General features: G+C 37.7%; 1 protein-coding gene and 1 long non-coding RNA gene across 2 annotated transcripts; both read right to left on the bottom strand.

Moving 5' to 3' along the window:
• Positions 1-2,708: 2,708 nt before the first annotated feature.
• LOC127360671 (butyrophilin subfamily 1 member A1-like) lies at positions 2,709-13,832 on the bottom strand. Its single transcript, XM_051395119.1, has 7 exons — positions 13,771-13,832; positions 12,261-12,338; positions 10,386-10,482; positions 9,252-9,605; positions 3,586-3,867; positions 3,392-3,490; positions 2,709-3,035 (listed from the first exon to the last, which is right to left on the bottom strand). The coding sequence occupies exons 3-7, from the start codon at positions 10,471-10,473 to the stop codon at positions 3,013-3,015; spliced, it is 846 nt and encodes a 281-aa protein (XP_051251079.1). The 5' UTR covers positions 10,474-10,482; positions 12,261-12,338; positions 13,771-13,832; the 3' UTR covers positions 2,709-3,012.
• Positions 13,833-17,294: 3,462 nt separating this feature from the next.
• LOC127360672 (uncharacterized) lies at positions 17,295-20,006 on the bottom strand. The gene is made up of 3 exons (XR_007883885.1): positions 19,727-20,006; positions 19,533-19,616; positions 17,295-19,180 (listed from the first exon to the last, which is right to left on the bottom strand). It is a non-coding gene; the product is annotated as an uncharacterized LOC127360672 (long non-coding RNA).
• Between the last annotated feature and the right edge of the window lie 23 nt (positions 20,007-20,029).

Consider the following 20,029-nt stretch of genomic DNA (forward strand, 5'->3'; position numbering starts at 1 on the left):
TTTTTTAATATATGTAGTGATATTTAAATAATGGTTTATATTCACTGTAGTTTTATTGTTGTTTATACTTTTATTTATTGCAATGTTTTATAGTGTTTATCATTTGTTCTTTATATTATTACTGATGGTTCTTAGTGTTCTGTTGTTTTTGTGCTATATAAATAAAGTTATTATTATAAAAACAATTATTAATATATATTTTAATCTTCAACTAAATAAAAACAGATTGGTAAAATACTTCAAATGATTGAATAATAACAAATATTATACTTTGTTTGGCAGCAGAGGGCGCACTAAGCTTTCTTTTTAATACCAGTGAGCTCAACAAATGGACTATTTGTATCAGTTAGACCATTGAACATTATGTTTTAAGGAGGATAATAACAATAATAATAATAATAATAATAATAATAATAATAATAATAATAATGATGATAATAATAATAATAATAATAATGATGATGATAATAATAATAATAATAATAATAATAATAATGATAATAATAATAATAATAATAATAATAAGCAGAAGAAGAAGTAAAAGTATATTACATATACATTTTATTTTACATTTCAGGGCAACAATGAGTCAAATTAAATCGGACAATTCAAATAATAGAAACATGCTGTTTGTTTATAGGTGGTACACGATACAAAGGGCTTTTTATACACACTGTTTTTATTAAAATAAACTCCTTTATAGCTTAGAGTGAAAAAAAAACCAAAACAACAAGTTGATAATGATAATAATGAATATTAAACAAAGTCACAGCCTTTTGTGAGAAAAAGTCTCTTCCTTTCTGTCATTGGAAAGTTTTCCTTTAACTGCATTTTGAGACTTTTTTGCTTCATTGGGATCTTTCTCACATCTCTCTAATATGTCCTCTCTATATCCTCTCCAACTCTTCTGTCTCCTCCATTTTCACACCGACTCCTGACTCCTTTCTGTCTTTCTACTGATGTCACTTTTGGTTTTCGTGGTTTTCTGTCTTTTGTATCTTCTTTGTTTGTTCTGTCCCTCTCTTTCTCCTCCTCATTCCAGATGTGTACAGTCCTTTATTTCTTCCTCCTGAAGTTTTCTCTGTTGGTCTGCACTCTCTCTGTCTTCCCCAGTTGCTCTCTGGTTCTCCAGTTCTTCTGTTTGTACAGACAATCCAGATAACTCTAGACTCTCTGTCTCAGTGTTTCTTTTGTCTTTCTTCATGCAGACTGTGTGCAAACAGAAGAAGAAATCTATTCATGTGTTCATGCAGTTTTTTTCCTTACAGAAACAGAAAACGTGTGAAAATGATGAAACTAAAGAAGCACAACAGAAATATGATGGTTGAGTTGAAAATGAAAGGACAGAAGACATTTACTTTCATTACAGCTGTGATAATATTTAAAGATTTCATTCCAACGTGAGAATTGAAGCTTTTGAGCCTCCTTCTTTTCTTCTCAGTCCTCATATTAGTGATGGTCAGTGTTCCTGCACTGCAGTATTTGTTACACTGATCCCAGCCTCCTCTGTAACAGCACCCAGAACAACCAGTAAGAGTCACCAGTTCAATGACAAACACATACACATGGGAACAACAATTGTGCTGAATGATGCCGAACCAAAACAGACGACAAGATATCAGCACATGTTCAGCTGTCCATATTTACCACAGTGGTAACTGAGGGGCTGAATCCCAACAAATACCAACCTTAGAGTTGCTTTAAAGACAGCCTGTGGTGTTTCTGACCTCTGTAAGTGCTGTGAAACAATGTCTTCATCAGTGGCTCTCTGTTTGTGTTACCTTGTGATCTACAGGTGGCAGCAAACGCAGCAATGGACCTGCAAAGGCAGGAAGACGATTGAACTGTTGTCTGTGTAGAATAAAACTCCACAGGACACCTTTCAGGTTTTTTCCAGTCAGTGTTGATTTTAATCTGACTTTACATTGTTAAGTGTTCATGAATTGTTTTACTTTGTCTTCTTTCTGTTGTATCATGGCTGCTTACTTCTAATACAAAGTCCTCATAGTGTCTGAACCTGGAGACGTGAGAGCAGCACACATTATAGGAGCATGAAGAGGAAGATGCAGTGACACTAATATTGAACCTTTATTTATCAGCAGGGGGCGCACTAACCTTTCTTTCTAATATCAGAGAGCTTAAAGTGAGTGTAAAGGTTTCTGTTCAATAAGGAGTCACCCTGTGTTTTATTACATTGTTAAATGACTTTAAAAGTTCCAGATGTAAAGTCAAATAGTGTCTGAATTACTGACAATGTTGAAAATGACCACAATGACATAATAAATGAGAGTATGATCTATTAAGATAGTTTTAATAGTAGTTCGAGTACAAGAAAGCTTTAATTTGACTTACAGACAGCAGTCAGTGAATCATAAATACAGAAAAGTGCAGAAGCATAAATATGCTAAAATGTGAACAGAGGTTAATGCCAAGATCAGTATTTTCATTGTCACTAAAACCAGAAACTAAAGGAGCATCCTGTCACATCCACAGCTCCTTACAGGACAAATCTCAACCAGCACACAGTGTAAGGAGAACAATGCAGACTTTTCTTTTGTAGATAAACTAATAAAATGAACTCATAAAGAAACTGTCAGTGAACAGTTCTGTGTTTAAACAGATGAGAATGGATGATGATGATTATAATGAATATTAAACACAGTCACAGCCTTTTGTACACAACCTGTTGACATTTCACAAAACAGTTTTTAAAGTGCTAAAGTGGGAACTTTGATATAATCCATGAAATGAAAGCAGGAATCTTCAGTCACAGCTCATATCTTAGACTGGACACCAACATCATTAAGATCTCCCTTCTTCACTGTGTGTCTGCAGCCTTTTCACTGGCTCAAAGACAACACCTGCTCACATAGACTGAAAACAAAGTCACAATGGATAGATTGTAAACTAGGAAGACAAACAACATCATCATCACTGTTGGATTTCTTGGAATCACAAACGCTGCCTCTTTTACATCCTGCTGTTCATCCATCTCTGCCTCTGTGAAATTACTTAGTCCCGGGTCTTCTTTGTGTCTGTGAACCAACAGAAACAGGAAAGTGTTGAAGTTGTTGTGTTCATGTGTTTTTGTCTAATCAATGAATGAGTGTTAAAGTGAGAAAACGACACAATCAGAACAAAAATATGATAATTGAACTGGAATATTTTTAACATCACGGTCACTTTCATAAACAGAATATTTCCAAATGAGAGAAAGCTTTTGAAAGCAACACATTTTCTTTTATTTCCTCCATTTTCCCCAAATTTCCTGCAGTGAAGATCATTTCAGACTGTTTGCTTAGTTACTGTTGTTATGCCTGTATGTATGTCAATAAAGAGCTCTGACAGGAACTTCAGAGGAAAGAAAATGGAAAATAAATATGCGACTTACATATTGTCAGGATGATAATGATGAACAGCACAATTATACCAACAGGAGTGCCGATGATCAGAATCCAATCAGGAGACGACTGAACTGTGAATGAATTATCTGAAAAGTTAGAAGAGAGAACAGAATGACATTATTGAATCAAACTAGAGCTCAACAGTGACAATATGTTTAATATATTTAGAGCTCTTTATAACCTGGAACATAGATGTGTGTCTCTCTGATCTGGTTGATGTCCTTCTGTTGGACTCTACAGATGAAGTATTTGCTGTGTCTCTTCTCCACAGTCACTCTGCTGCTGACAGTATAGAGGTCATCAGGACCTCTGACTGTCTCTGTAGGTCCATCAGAGAGGAGGTTTCCCTCACCGTCCAGCCAGACCACCTCAGGCTCTGGATACCAGCCTTTAGACTCACACTGTAAAACTACTCTTCTACTGTTATTGGAGACAACCTCTATGATGGGAGTGGAGAGGACACCTGATGAGAAGAGAGGAGGAATTTTAAGATCAAACTTGTATCAAAGTTTAAATATATTATAAAAAGTTTACAACTTAACATTTTTCACCAAAACATCTTTAAACTCTTTGAATGAACAAACATGTTGAATGTATTTATGCCCGTTGCTTCATCAAGATCATCACGATCAACTGTTATGATGTGCAATTTAAAGGTGTGTAGTATTTAGCAGTGAGATTGCAGATTGCAACCAACTGAACCCACTGACTCAACCACACATGAAGGAAAAACTACGGTGGCCACGAAAAACATAAAAGTCTGTATCTACAGCAAGTGTTTAGTTTGTCCCTTTGGGCTACTGTAGAAAGATGGTGGTTTAATATGATTGCCTCCATGGCAATATTAAAGGCTCATTATGAAGTAACAACAATTCTTAATCCTTCAGGAGATTGTATACTTATCAAACAGAGTTTAATTCCACTTCTGTAGAGATCCATAACTCTCACACACTGGACCTTTGAATGCACCCTGTGGTGTTTCTGACCTCTGTAAGTGCTGTGAAACAGTGTTTTTATCAGTGGGTCTTTATTTGCTTTATCTTGTGCCGGTGACACAATGAACAACTGGGGAGGGTCCCAGTGCTCTGGAAGACTTCATGTCTCATCCCGGTTCCTAAGAAAATACACCCCAAGGACCCAGGTGACTTCAGACCAGTAGCACCGACGTCACACATTATGAAGACCTTTGAAGGGCTGCCGCTGCATGTCCTTAGACCCCAGGTCCAGTCCAATTCAATTCAATTCAATTCAATTCAATTCAATTCAATTTTATTTGTATAGCGCCAATTCATAACAGAAGTTATCTCAGGACACTTTTCAAATAGAGCAGGTCTAGACCAAAAACCCAACAGTACCACCATGAGCAAGCACTTGGCGACAAGGGCAAGGAAAAACTGCCTGTTAAAAGGCAGAAACCTAGGACAGATCCTCCGGCTCTAGGTGGGTGGTCGTCTGTCTCGACCAGTTGGGGTGAGAGGGAGAGAGAGAGAGAGACAGAGAGAGAGACAGACAGACAGACAGACAGACAGACAGACAGACAGACAGACAGACAGACAGACAGACAGACAGGTGCACAGCAACAACAGTATTGGCAATGGCAATCTAGCAGGACCATGGCAGGAGGCTCCACCAGGATCGATAAGAACCTGCGAGACGAGAAAGCACAAGAACTCCGGGGGAAGAAGTGAAGTTAGTAACATGCATTAATGGGACATGAATGAGTGCAGAAAGAGAGAGGAAGAGAGGAGCTCAGTGCACCATGGGAAATCCCCCGATAGTCTAGGCCTATAGCAGCATAACTAAGGGCTGGTTCAGGACTCACCTGATCCAGCCCTAACTATAAGCTTTATCAAAGAGGAACGTCTTAAGCCTACTCTTGAATGTGGAGAGGGTGTCTGCCTCCTGAACCACAGCTGGAAGCTGGTTCCACAGGAGAGGAGCTTGGTAACTGAAGGCTCTGGCCCCTGCTCTACTTTTTAGAGACTATAGGAACCACAAGTAGCCCAGCATTCAGAGAACGTAGTGTTCTAGAGGGGTAAAAGGGTACTATAAGCTCTTTAAGATATGAAGGGGCCTGACCATGAAGAGCTTTATAGGTGAGGAGGAGGATTTTAAATTCTATTCTACATTTTACAGGGAGCCAATGCAGAGAAGCTAGTAAAGGAGAGATGTGATCTCTTTTTCTAGTTCCTGTCAGTACTCGTGCTTCAGCGTTCTGAATTAATTGGAGCGTTTTAATGGACTTATTGGGGCAGCCTGATAATAAAGAGTTGCAGTAATCCAGCCTTGAAGTAACAAATGCATGGATTAGTTTTTCTGCATCTGTCTGTGATAGGATGTGTCTAATTTTTGTAATATTACGTAAATTAAAGTATGCAGTCCTGTAGGTTTGCTTTATGTGGGAATTAAATGACAAATCCTGATCAAAGATAACTCCAAGATTTCTGACAGTGGTGCTAGAGGCCAAGGTAATGCCATCTAGAGTAACTATATCTTTAGACAGTGAGTCTCTAAGGTTTTTGGGGCCAAGAACAAGAATTTTGTTTTTTTCTGAGTTTAACATCAGAAAATTGCAGGTCATCCAGGATTTTATGTCCTTAAGACATGTTTGTAGTTTAGATAATTGGTTAATTTCATCGGGCTTAATCGATAGATATAACTGCTTATCATCTGCATAACAGTGAAAGTTAATGCAGTGATTTATAATAATATTGCCTAAAGGGAGCATATATAAAGTAAATAATATTGGTCCAAGTACAGAACCTTGTGGAACTCCATGGCTAACTGTAGTATTTATTGAAGATTTATCGTTAACATGTACAAACTGCGAACGATCTGATAAATATGACTTAAACCAGCTTAGTGCGGTTCCTGTAATGCCAATTTGATGCTCAAGTCTCTGTAAAAGAATATTATGGTCAATGGTGTCAAATGCAGCACTAAGATCTAATCTAAAGTCCATTGTCAGAAGCGATCAGAAGGTCATTATTAACTTTAACCAGAGCTGTCTCTGTGCTATGATGAACTCTAAATCCTGACTGAAAATCCTCAAATAAACTATTGTTATGAAGAAAGTCACACAACTCTTTGGCGACTACTTTCTCCAGAATCTTAGAGAGGAAGGGGAGGTTAGAGATCGGTCTATAATTGGCTAAAACCCCTGGGTCAAGAGTGGGCTTTTTAAGAAGGGGTTTAATTACAGCTACTTTAAAGGACTGTGGTACAAATTCTGATAATAAAGAAAGATTAATCATATCCAGTAAAGAAGTGCCAATTAAGGGAACAACTTCTTTAAGCAGCCTAGTTGGGATCGGGTCTAATAGACAAGTTGATGGCTTCGATGAAGAAATTATTGAAGTTAACTGATGGAGATCAATAGCAGAGAAACAGTCTAAATATATATATGATTTTACATTTGTTAAAGTTCCTGAACTTGGAGAGCCACTGATAACTGTTGATGGCAGTTGGTGATTAATTTTCTCTCTAATAGTAATAATTTTATTATAAAAGAAGCTCATGAAGTCATTGCTACTTAAGTTTATGGGGATATGTGGCTCAATAGAGCTGTGACTCTCTGTCAGCCTGGCTACAGTGCTGAAGAGGAACCTAAGGTTATTCTTATTTTCTTCTATAAGTGCTGAATAATAGGCTCCTCTGGCATTACGGAGGGCCTTTCTATAAATTTTAAGATTATCTTGCCAAATTGAGCAATATTCTGATAATTTGGAAGGTCCACCACGCACAAGATCCACTGCAGTTTGGATGCCAGGAGAAGGTGGGCGTGGAGGATGCTATCCTCTATCTCCTCCATAGGGCCCACTCTCATCTGGACAAGGAGAGCGGCGCTGTGAGAATCACGTTTTTGTGCTGCAGACACTGTGGTCAGCAGCATCGGAGCACCACAGGGGACCGTGCTCTCCCCGTCCTCTTCACCTTGTACACATCTGACTTCCAGCATAACTCTGGGCTCTGCCACATGCAGAAATACTCAATACTCAACACTGCGATAGTTGCGATAGTAACCATCTGCAGCTGAACACCTCCAAGACCAAGGACATGGTGGTGGACTTCAGAAGGAAGAAACCACATCTCACACCCGTGTCCATGGAGGGGGTCGATGGAGGTGGTCAGGACCTATAAATATCTGGGGCTGCAGCTGGACGACAAGCTGGACTGGACGGCAAATACGGACGCTTTACACAGGAAAGGGCCGAGCCGTCTGTAATTCCTGAGAAGGCTGGGGTCCTTCAACATCTGCAAAAAACTACTGCAGATGTTTTACCAGTCTGTGGTGGCCAGCGTGCTCTTTTATGCTGTGGTTTGCTGGGGAGTAAGCAGCAAGAAGAGAGACGCCAGTCGACTGGACAGACTGGTGAGGAGAGCTGGCTCAGTGGTGGACACAGAGCTGGACTCTCTGGTGACAGTGGAAGAGAAGGACCCTGGACAAACTGCTGTCCATACTGGACAACCACCCTCTGCACGACACCTTCACTAGGCAGAGGAGTGTGTTCAGTGGCAGACTGCTGTCCCAGTCGAGCTCCAACAGTCTCAAAAACTCTTTCGTCCCCCCATCAGACTGTACAACAGCTCTCAGTAAAGGCAGGGAGGACAATAGATAATAGACAATGGACAATTTCTATCTGTATTTTGCACATCCATTTGCACTGTTTTACTTACTTACTTCCATTTGCACTGTTCGCACCATTTATTGTAGCTACTGTTAATTTTATATATTATATATATATCTATATATATAATACTTTCTATTTTATCTTCTATTTTATTTTTAATTCTATTCTTAAGGTTAGGGATTTTAATTTTAGTCTAATGTATGTTTAATGTATGTTTTGTATTTTGTATGCTACTGGATACTTGAATTTCCCTCAGGTTGAATAAAGTATCTATCTATCTATCTATCTATCTATCTATCTATCTATCTATCTATCTATCTATCTATCTATCTATCTATCTAACAATGTGACCTACAGGTGGCAGTAATGAGCCAAATAAACACTGCACTGGAGCAGCAAAGACAGGAAGAAGATTGCTGGTGACTAAACATGCTCTCCCTAATATAGCTTTCAACATAATTGTTAGACTTGAAGGAAACACACAAAGTACTTTGATAAGAAACACTGAATGTTAACAGAAATGTTTCTTTCTAATAAAACTCCACAGGAAACATTTAATGTTTCTTCCAGTCAATGTTGATTTTACTCTGACTTTATATTTTAAAGTGTTCATCTTCTGCCTGTTTGACTTTGTTTTCTTTGTGTCTTATCATGGCTGCTTACTTCTAATATAAAGTTACATTACTGATCTTTGCAGTCAGCAGAAATGTGTGTTGCTGCCATTTTGCATGTATTTTTTGTGATTATTGTAAAAACACTGGGAGAGTCAGAAAAGGAAGCATTGTCTGGAAAATGCCCATGGAGATACTGAAGCCAAGGTGGAGCATGAAATGTTGAAAGGTTCATTAGGTCAGAGTTTGTCTGCCATCATTCGCTTCAGTCAGAAGGAAAGATCCCACAGTGAAACTGAAGCAGTGATGTCTGAGAGGTTTGGAGTAAAAAGGAAAAGCAGCATTTACAGGCTGGATCCGATTCTACAAGATGGGTTGATCAGAGTTAGATTTTTTCTTTGTGATTGAAATAGGTGAGCAGTTTTTGGCCGTGTAACCATACACGTTCTGGTATTTTGTTATAAGAGAATAAAGCTTTTTGCAAAATGAAGAAGTTGTCTGTGTGGAGAACACACGTCCAACTAGTTTGACTCAGTCTATCAATCTCATCAGTAGCAACAGTCACCACAATGTGTAATTCATCATCTTCAGAAAGTCTGACTTACCAACAGTGAGTTGGATGGAAGCTTCCTTCAACATTGGTTCAAGGAAGCAAAAGTATTTTCCTGCATCAGAGATTTTCACTTTGAAGATTTTCATGGAGACGTTTCCATTCTGCAGTTCATCCTCAAACAGTCTCGTTCGGAGAAAATAAGATGGATTTTGAATTTGATGTATCAGTCGTCCATCTTGGTGAACATGGATGTACTTTGGGTCTAAACCAGGTCTGGTCCACTCCACTGTCTCAGAACTGGCACTGATTGGAGGATCAAGGTAACATGGTAGAATGACATCATCACCAGGCAGGGCTACGATTGGTTGATGTGAACAAATCAACTCTGACTGCCCTGCAACGCAAACTAAAGAACAAACAAGAAACAGTAGTATAGTTATAATACATGTCATCAGACTGAATGGATTCATTTTTACTTTCTAAAAGTAAGAAAACATTTAATAAAAAAGCATCAAAAACAAAGACAATCGACCGCTGGAGCCTCAGAGTCTGTATCTGACTCACACTCATCACAGTTTGAGCTTCAAGCACAAATATCAGACAGCAGCATAAAGTGTAAAGTTTTAAAATGTCTCTGGCTGGGGAAGTCTTTTTGTCCTCTTTCTAATTCTTTATTTAATTTATTATTTTTCTCAGTCAATATGTGACCTCATGTCTAACTCAACAACTCACAGAGAGTGTGAATAAAATGTGACTCTACCATCATTTGAATGGCAGTCCTGTATCATCGAGTACAGTAACAAGATAAGATTGACTTTATTGATCCCACACTGAGGAAATTCACTTGTTACAGCAGCTCCAGATACAACACAGCAGATAAGATAGATACAAAATAAATACACATTAAATAACAAAAAAAGATATTTTTATATGTACACTATATACAGCTTTTTATACAGATGTGAATATTGAGGTTACAGCCGGAGGTAGTGACATGGTGTAAAAATAAATGAGCATGTAGGAAATTATATAAATATATATGCAAAAACTGTACAGTACTGGCACACCTACACACACACACACACACACACACACACACACACACACACACACACACACACACACACACACACACACACACACACACACTCAATGTGTTACTGGACTGTTTCTATGTGTAAATTACCTGTTAAACACTGTGTTAGAAGAATGATGAAAACCCTGCAGGTCCTGAAGGACAGTCCATCACAGAGCTCTGTCTTTGGATACAGCATCGTAGACTCCTGAATATAAAGAAAGACACAAACCTTTAGTCTGCTTGTTTAAAAAGTGGAAAATGAGGTTGAACAGGGTAGAAACTGTAGAGCTGATTTTAGTTTTTCTTTTACTGTCTCTCTTCTCTCTGTCTCGGTGTATCAGTGCATCTGTTTTCAGCTCCTTCTCTGCTGTGACTTCCTGTCACTGACTAAACCACAAACCAGGTTGTTGCACGTACATGCACACAGATGTTCTGGTGCAAAGTGTGATCTGTTTTTCAGTTCGTCCTCTGCTGTGTCTCACTAACAGATATAACTGTCAACAAAGTGGCACGTTGTCTGACCACAGATGTTCTGGGGCAAACCAGTGAAATATGCCTGAAGTTATGTGGTATACACTTTTTCTATTCTTCTCCTCCTGTACAGTCTGTTTGTATATTTGGAGACATTTTGTCTGTTTTAAGAATATCAGTGTTTGAATTTCATGATAAAAAGATTTGTCCAATGAGCATCACTTCAGGAAAAAGTGATCAATAACTCTTTCAATGTATGTTTGTATTAAGATGGACTGTGTATCTAAATGCACCCTTTAAAGCATCAAACTGCCCTCACATGTTAACTCCTCAATCATTTCACAGGAAATTAACTGTTAATTATTGAAAAGACATTTGTAACATTTATTTAAGACAACATTGCGCTTGGCATTAAGGGTTCAATGCATACATATATACATATATATAATATATATTATATTATACCATATTATAGAATATAATATTATATTATATTATACTATAATATATATATGTATAATATTATATAGTATAATATCATATTATATGATATTACATATACATATATATATATATATATATATATATATATATATATATAATACAATATAAATAATTTATTAATACATTAATGTTTAATCTATCAAAAATCTGGTGGGGTATGTGCCCTTCCAGCTGAAATTGGCTGCCATTTACTGACTGTTCTTTTTGCACTGTTACTGTTACAAATATATCTCACAGATTTTTTTGCTGCCGTTACCGACTGCCTTTTTTCACTACCATAAGTATTGTATATTTTATATTATTGTATGTTTTATATTTTATTGTCTATCTTTTTAGCATTAGTAAATGTCTTATCTGTGTGCCTGTGCACTTTATCTGTTTCACCGTGGGAGAGTGAGAAACGTCCTCTCGATTCCTTTGTTGTTGTTGGTGCATGTGAAGAAATTGACATTAAAGCTGACTATGACTTTGACTTTGATATAATATAATATAATATAATATAATATAATATAATATAATATATAATATAAAATATACTATTATATATTATACTATATAATATAATATAATATAGTATAATATATACTATTAATTTTTATTTATATCATATATTATATATATATATGATATAATCATAATATAATATAAATTATTTAAATTATTTATTAATATATTAATGTTTCACGGATAAAACATGAGACTCTAAGTTTGCCAAAATCTGCGCTGGTAACCGGACGTGTCCTTGATAAAGAAGCAGAATATGGAGTTCTATCCGAGCAGTGTGATGTGTGCAGAGCTCTGTATGGTTATATTGAAGCAGCCTGCTGTTGTTGTCAGGAGATTTAAAGTAAAGGTCTGTAAAGACAGTGCTCAGACACTTCATGCAGTAACATCCTTATGGAATTGATATGTATACACTATATACACATATAGACTGATATCACAATACTCTTTCCAAAATATATTAAATACTCGATGTATGCAGTTCAGTATCTTACTAAAGGACACCCCGACATGCCAGGGGAGCCGGGGATCGAACCGCCTTCTGATCAGTGAACGACCCGCTCTACCTCGTAAAGAGGAAGACTGGGGAAAAAACATAAAACAACAACAACAACAGTGAGACACTGGAGTGAAACACCAACTATCTGTTCAACAGTCAAACAGAGAAAATAATCTGCAGCTTGTAAAAGTTATCCGCCCACACGGAAACTCCACCATCATCATCAATCTGCCCCCCGAACAGCTATTATTCATTTCTCTGTTCTGCAGTATTCTGTGTGTTACTGTCAGTTCACCAACAACAGTTGAAAAGGGAGCTCCCCAGAGAGTCAGAGTATCATTCACACACTGTTTATGGACTCCAGTATGCAGAAATATTCAAATACACACAAAAATATCACATTTAAACCACATGCAACAAACAAGATTCACATAAAGTCTGCAAAAGAGGAGACTCGTGGGCACCCATAGTTCCCTCTGCATCCAAAATGACAAACCAAACAGCCTCTTGTTGACAAAACTACAAAAGGCCATAAAGAGTAACTAATGAATGCACCAAACAGTAATAAACCCTCAGAACAGTTCATTCAGTCACTCAGTTAAAGCTTCACTGAAGCAGGAAACACTCGCGATAAGACCAAAGATTACAGAGTTTATTATTTACAACAACAAAAAACACATTAAGCTTCGATACAGTCATTTTGTTTCTTAGTGCAGAGATATTCATTTGTCAGGCCTGTACACTGGATTGATTTCAGTAACTTTAATGTACTGGAAGTGTGCACTATTATCTAAAACAGTATCGGATCGGGACTCAGCTTCTAATCAATATAAAGAGACTCGGACCGGAACGTCCCTATTAAATATTAATCACTGATACAGTATTCTTATTGATTTTAAACATTTTCATCACATTTAAGAAGGCGACTGTGACACTGTAGAACAGAAATATGAGATAATTATTTACGAAATACAAATATTTCCTTTCTAAACACTAAAATACTGAGAGTTTGTAAAACTAAATATTGATTTGATGTATGTTTCTATATATAAGTATACAATAAATCATATTTCTTATTTAAAAGAACTGTAACATTTATCCTTTAACTGTTAATAGTACTTCATCCTGAAAGTAGATTATTGATTAAATGAGTAAAATACTGATTAAGGACTATGTATTTTGTGGTAGTGCTTCATTTACTGACTGTTAGAGTTCTTCCTCCTCCACTGTTGGAGGATAAAAACATATTTAATCTTTCACTTCATCGTCTTTCAGAGTTCAAAACTTTCAATAAAAGGTTTGTAAAATAAATGATAACAATATAAAAATACAGACTCAGTGTCTACGTAACAGTGTGAGTCCACTTTATATAGACTATAATGATATCACAATAAACAACACAGAGAGTTTGTCCATAAAATAATCTGCACATTGTTATAACAGTCAAAGAATGAAATGATGACAAATCCAACATTTAACATTCAAGTTTTACTTTAAAAAGAAACTCTGACTTACAGCGTGATGGATGCAAACTCTCCACTGTGATGTTGTTCTGTTCTCACACTGACTGAAAGGAAAGTACCTTCACTTAAAATGTCACACAACCTCAACCTCAATTTATCTCCACCTCTCTGTCTGTGGGTTTGTGTCTCTGTTGGTCTCTAAAGAGTTTCTCATAAGTTCAGTCAGTATTATTTAACCACAGGATGTAACTGAACACTGACTGAATGACTAATAATCCGACTGTTAGAATAGTTTTCATATAAAGTTTAGTCCTGTTCATACTGTGTTTACAGACATTACAACTTCTTCCTGCACAGAAACAAATTTAAAAAGATTGTCTTCTTCCTCATGACTCTTGTAGCTGCATTGATAAACTCAGAGTTCACTGAACCAGTTAACAACCAGCTTTATGAGACCACTTATCAGGATCACCTGAAGACAGGTACCCCAAAGAGAGCCACACGTTCAACTTCCTCTGTTAGACAAGGTCCCAGAGAGGCCATTTTAGTGAAGTTAACAACACAAAAAAAACAAGTTGAGGTCTAGTCACACCTCCTATTTCAGTGTTTGTCAGTGTTTGTCAGTGGAGGTCATATACGGTCCCTGACATGAGCTCTGTAGGGCCCCGCCTCCTCCTCAGTGGGGATGAACAGAACTATCTGACTGTGAGGTTAAGTTGATGTGCAGTTGGCAGTAAATCTCTGTCTGTCTGTCTGTCTGTCTGTCTGTCTGTCTGTCTGTCTGTCTGTCTGACTAAAGTGTACACAGCTTGGATGGTTCGGCTTCCCCCTCCTGAGGTGTCGGATGGTTTTCCAGAAGCGCCTGGGTGCTGTCTGAAAGTCGTTCTCCATGACCTCTTGGAACTCCTCCCACACCCGCTGTTTTGTTTCCCTCATAGCTGAGGCTGCAGTCCTTCGGGTCTGTCAGTACCCTGCAACTGCCTCAGGAGTCCTCCAGGATAACATATCCTGGAAGGCCTCCTTCTTCAGTCGGATGGCTTCCCTGACCAACGGTGTCCACCACCGTGTTTGAGGGTTACCGCCCTTTGAAGCACCCAAGACCTTAAAACCACAGCTCACAGCCGCAGCTTCAGCAATAGAAGCTTTGAACACTAACCATTCTGGTTCGATGTCCCCAGCCTCCGCAGGCATGCCGGAGAAGCTCCCCCGGAGGTGGGAGTTGAAGGTCTCTCGGACAGGGGCCTCCTCCAGACATTCCCAGTTCACTTTGGCCTAAGGTGCTCTGGTACCACGTACACTTACGAGCATCTTATGTACAAACATGGTGTTCGTTATGGACGATCCATGACTAGCACAGAAGTCCAGTAACAAAACACTGCTCGGGTTCAACTCGGGGAGGCCGTTCCTCCCAATCACGGCCCTCCAAGTGTCTCCATCATTGCCCACATGTGCGTTGAAGTCTCCCAGGAGAACAATGGAGTCCCATACTGGAGCCCTATACAGGACTTCATTCAGGGTCTTCAAGAAGGCCGAATACTCTTAACTGCTGTTTGGTGCATAGGCAGAAGAGTGCGTGAGGAGGACTACAGTGTGATGAAAGACCAACGCACTGTGGTCACTGAGCTCACACTTTAGGATCAGTCTGTCCTTCATGTGAATCATCTTGGAGTTCTGAAAATGAGAATAAATCAATTCACTCTAAAATATCTCAATCATAACTGAACGCAGTGTAATCAGTGTAATGATTCAGACCTTTGTTGAACACAGTGGTGGTTTTACTGTTCATATAAACTCCTGAACAATGTGATTGAATGTTTTATTAGTACCAAATAAAACAGAGTTGAACATTGTAGTTAAGACAAGAGGAAAGCAGGTTGGATATGTGTGAATACAAAGTAAAATGCTGATTGGTCCCAGATTACCACAGCGTTCACTACTGTAGCCACATGAATGAAATAATACTGCAGAAAAAGACTGTTTGACTTTTAACCCAGAAACACACTATAAATAAATAGAATAATGGCATGTGAAAGAAATCACTAAAATAATGTATTATTAAGTGTTTGATATAACAATCCTATGAGTCCAGAATAAAATATCCACAAAGACAACCTCAGATAAACAATGTGTACTTTCACTGTGGGTTAGATAACGGGTGTGACTTTATATTGACTTTCAGTCAGGGTGAAACCAAGTGTTTCACTTTTAGAGTTTGAGGCTGAATAAACAACAAACAAGTTGCCACATCGTCTATGAAATAATGTGCACTCTATCAACACAATATACAATAAAAACCAACTGTCAGTCGTCACAAACTGGAAACACACAACCAGATTCAGTGGTTGTAAAAATGTCAGAGCAGGATGACGTTTCACCTAAAATATCTAAACACACACAAACACACCAGGATAGTGACCATGCCTTTAATATGGACACTATTAAAAACCTCCTGTATTTTAGAGCCTGAATGTTGGTTTGATTCTTATTTTCAGGTGATTAAACACTAATGAAAACATAGTTATTATCTTCCATTTGTGCCAGTAGATCCTCCTCAATGTTACACACTGGACCTTTCATTGATTCAACCCTCATCAGGGGTCAAACAGAGGCGAGGTTTGGTCTCCCACACTTTAACTATTTGAATGCACCAGTCAGCTCATTTATACAGACTGAGGTATAAAGTAAACACTGTTGAGTGTTTAGTTGTGTGTCTGTCAGAAAGCCTGTTGCGCCCTCTTGTGGCTGTTCATAAGGAGACATATTCCTGCAGAGGAAGAGGAGAGCTGCTGATAGAGGATGAAGCAGTTAACTGCAGACATGAAGAACAGACTGACTGAGTCTCCTGGAGGATGAACACCTGATCAAATCCAATCAGACATCATTCATGATGTTTTCAGCAATAAAGCTTTTTTTCATTGAATTATTAAAGAACTTTGACATTTTCACTCGTAGGACAAATAAAACAGTTTAAAGTGCTAAAGTGGAAACGTTGATACACTACATACATACATTTACACAATAATTAATTAATTCTATTGTTTTCATTTTATGTTAATTGCTTATTTAATGTTTACATATCTTCTTTCTTATCTTCTGAGTTTTATCTGCAGCTGCTGTAACAAGTGAGTTTCCAGTGTGGGATCAATAAAGTCTATCTTATCTTCTCCTACATGAAATTAAAGCAGGAATCTTCAGTCAGCCCTCATATCTCAGACTGGACACCAACATCATTAAAGGAGCAATAAGACTGACAGCAAGTGTTTAAAATGGGTACTGCAGTCCAAATTTAAAACATCGTAGGAGGTTGTCTCCCCCCAATCTCTCCTCCCCACACTAGAAGCTCACCTGGGTTGCCAGGTTGAGGACACTGAACCTACAGTTCAAGAGCTTCTCCCTCTGTGGATCATCAGGGCATCAAAACACTTTAGTATATTTAAAAGACACATTTTGAATGTTATACAGAAGATCTCTCCAGTTAGAGTTGAACCTGATTCATGTTTCTATCATCATATCGTTTTGTAGTTGTTCTTGAACAATAATGCTGTAAGAATTATTACTTTAAAATAAACACACCAGTAAAGGTTATTAAGTATTTTATTAGTCAAGTATAAACGGATGTACAAAGTATACGACTAAACTAATGGAACTAGCAATACTGAGATCAATCAGAATAACAACAACAATAAAATATAGTAAACAAATATTTCAGTAGTTGTTATTAGTATAAAGATTCCAGTAGTTCTCACCATAATGGTAATACAGTGTAACTCAGGGCAGTGCAATGTCTCTCTCAGAATACATTCAGTCAATAATAATGTTCATTAATACAATGAGGAGATAAACAACAACAAGAAAATACTGGCAAACAGAAACTGTGTGTACTCAATATGTATGACAAGATATTGATTTGACATCTTCAGTAATTTCTCTCTCTCTCTCTCTCTCTCTCAAGGAGAAGGAAGTACTTGAGTGGCAGCCATGATAAGAATTGTTCTCTAAATACAAATGACCAAAATGATCAAGTTGTTATGAAGTTGTGGTCCTATGTGAAGCACTTAGTACATAAACATTATTATAAGATGCTAAAATGATTATATTACATTATATGGACGATTTACAGGTTTTGCTGGAATGTGCAGAAGATCACAGTATTAAGTATAAAGAATATTATATCACATAGACTGAAAACAAAGTCACAATGGATAGATTGTAAACTAGGAAGACAAACAACATCATCCCAATTAACTCTTTAACCCCCAGCTCTGCTGCCTAAATGAAAACAAATGGACTATTTCTATCAGTCAGACCATTGAACATAACGTTTTTAAGGATTTATTACATTGTTAAATTACTTTAAAGGTTCCAAATGTAAAGTCAAATAGTGTCTGAATTACTGACAATGATGAAAATGACCACAATGACATAATAAATGAGAGTATGATCTATTGATAGTTTTAATAGTGTCGAGTACAAGAAAGCTTTAATTTGACTTACAGACAGCAGTTAAGGAATTATAAATACAGAAAAGTGCAGAAATAAATACTAAAATGTGAACAGAGGTTAATGCCAAGATCAGTATTTTCATTGTCACTAAAACCAGAAACTAAAGGAGCATCCTGTCACATCCACAGCTCCTTACAGGACAAATCTCAACCAGCACACAGTGTAAGGAGAACAATGCAGACTTTTCTTTTGTAGATAAACTCATAAAATGAACACATAAAGAAACTGTCAGTGAACAGTTCTGTGTTCAAAGAGATGAGAATGGATGATGATGATAATAATGAATATTAAACACAGTCACAGCCTTTTGTACACAACCTGTTGACATTTTACAAAACAGTTCAGATTCTTTTAAAGTGCTAAAGTGGGAACTTTGATACAATCCATGAAATGAAAGCAGGAATCTTCAGTCACAGCTCATATCTTAGACTGGACACCAACATCATTAAGATCTCCCTTCTTCACTGTGTGTCTGCAGCCTTTTCACTGGCTCAAAGACAACACCTGCTCACATAGACTGAAAACAAAGTCACAATGGATAGATTGTAAACTAGGAAGACAAACAACATCATCATTCTCTCTCAGCGTGATGGTAGAGCAGGAAAAGATGGAGAATATCCTCCAGTGTCACAATGATTTCCTCCTCGTTCTCGGTCACTACAGGAGGTTTTTAGTCCACGTCGTTCAACGCTGCGTCTCTCTGTGTTTTAAAGTGTCTTCAGTGTTATTTCCTGCTGTTGATGTTTCCTCTGTCTGCGATCTCTGAACTCTGTCCAGTTGCTCTCTCTGGTCCTCCTGTTGCTGATTTCCCTCGACTAAGAGCTGGAGTTGAGCTGCATTCATATTTACATCACACTTCTGGACTTTTGGCTTTCCTTTGACCTTTAACTTTGACTGTTTCACACCATGTGTTACATCTCCTTCCAGTTTAATTCCATTCCTCAGGATCCACTTTGTGCCTGTGAACCAACAGAAACAGGAAAGTGTTGAAGTTGTTGTGTTCATGTGTTTTTGTCTAATCAATGAATGAGTGTTAAAGTGAGAAAACTACACAAGCAGAACAAAAATATGATAAATGAACTGGAATATTTTTAACATCACAGTGACTTTCATAAACAGAACATTTCCAAATGAGAGAAAACTTTTGAAAGAAACACATTTTCTTTTATTTCCTCCATTTTCCCCAAATTTCCTGCAGTGAAGATCATTTCAGACTGTTTGCTTAGTTACTGTTGTTATGCCTGTATGTATGTCAATAAAGAGCTCTGACAGGAACTTGGAATAAAAAAGGAAAATAAATATGTGACTTACAGTTTATCAGCATCATAATAAGGAGCACCACAAAAATGCAAAGAAGATTGACGATGATCCAAATTCCACCAGGAGACGACTGAACTGTGAATGAATCAGATGAAAAGATAGAAGAGAGAACAGAATGACATTATTGAATCAAACTAGAGCTCAACAGTGACAATATGTTTAATATATTTAGAGCTCTTTATAACCTGGAACATAGATGTGTGTCTCTCTGGTCTGGTTGATGTCCTTCTGTTGGACTCTACAGATAAAGATGTTGCTGTGTCTCTTCTCCACAGTCACTCTGCTGCTGACAGTATAGAGGTCATCAGGACCTCTGACTGTCTCTGTAGGTCCAGCAGAGAGAGGTTTCCCTCACCGTCCAGCCAGACCACCTCAGGCTCTGGATACCAGCCTTTAGACTCACACTGTAGAACTACACTTCCACTGTTATTGGAGACAACCTCTATGATGGGAGTGGAGACGACACCTGATGAGAAGAGAGGAGGAAT

This window comes from Dicentrarchus labrax, unplaced genomic scaffold (assembly GCF_905237075.1).
Source record: "Dicentrarchus labrax unplaced genomic scaffold, dlabrax2021, whole genome shotgun sequence".
NCBI classification, from domain to species: Eukaryota; Metazoa; Chordata; class Actinopteri; family Moronidae; genus Dicentrarchus; species Dicentrarchus labrax.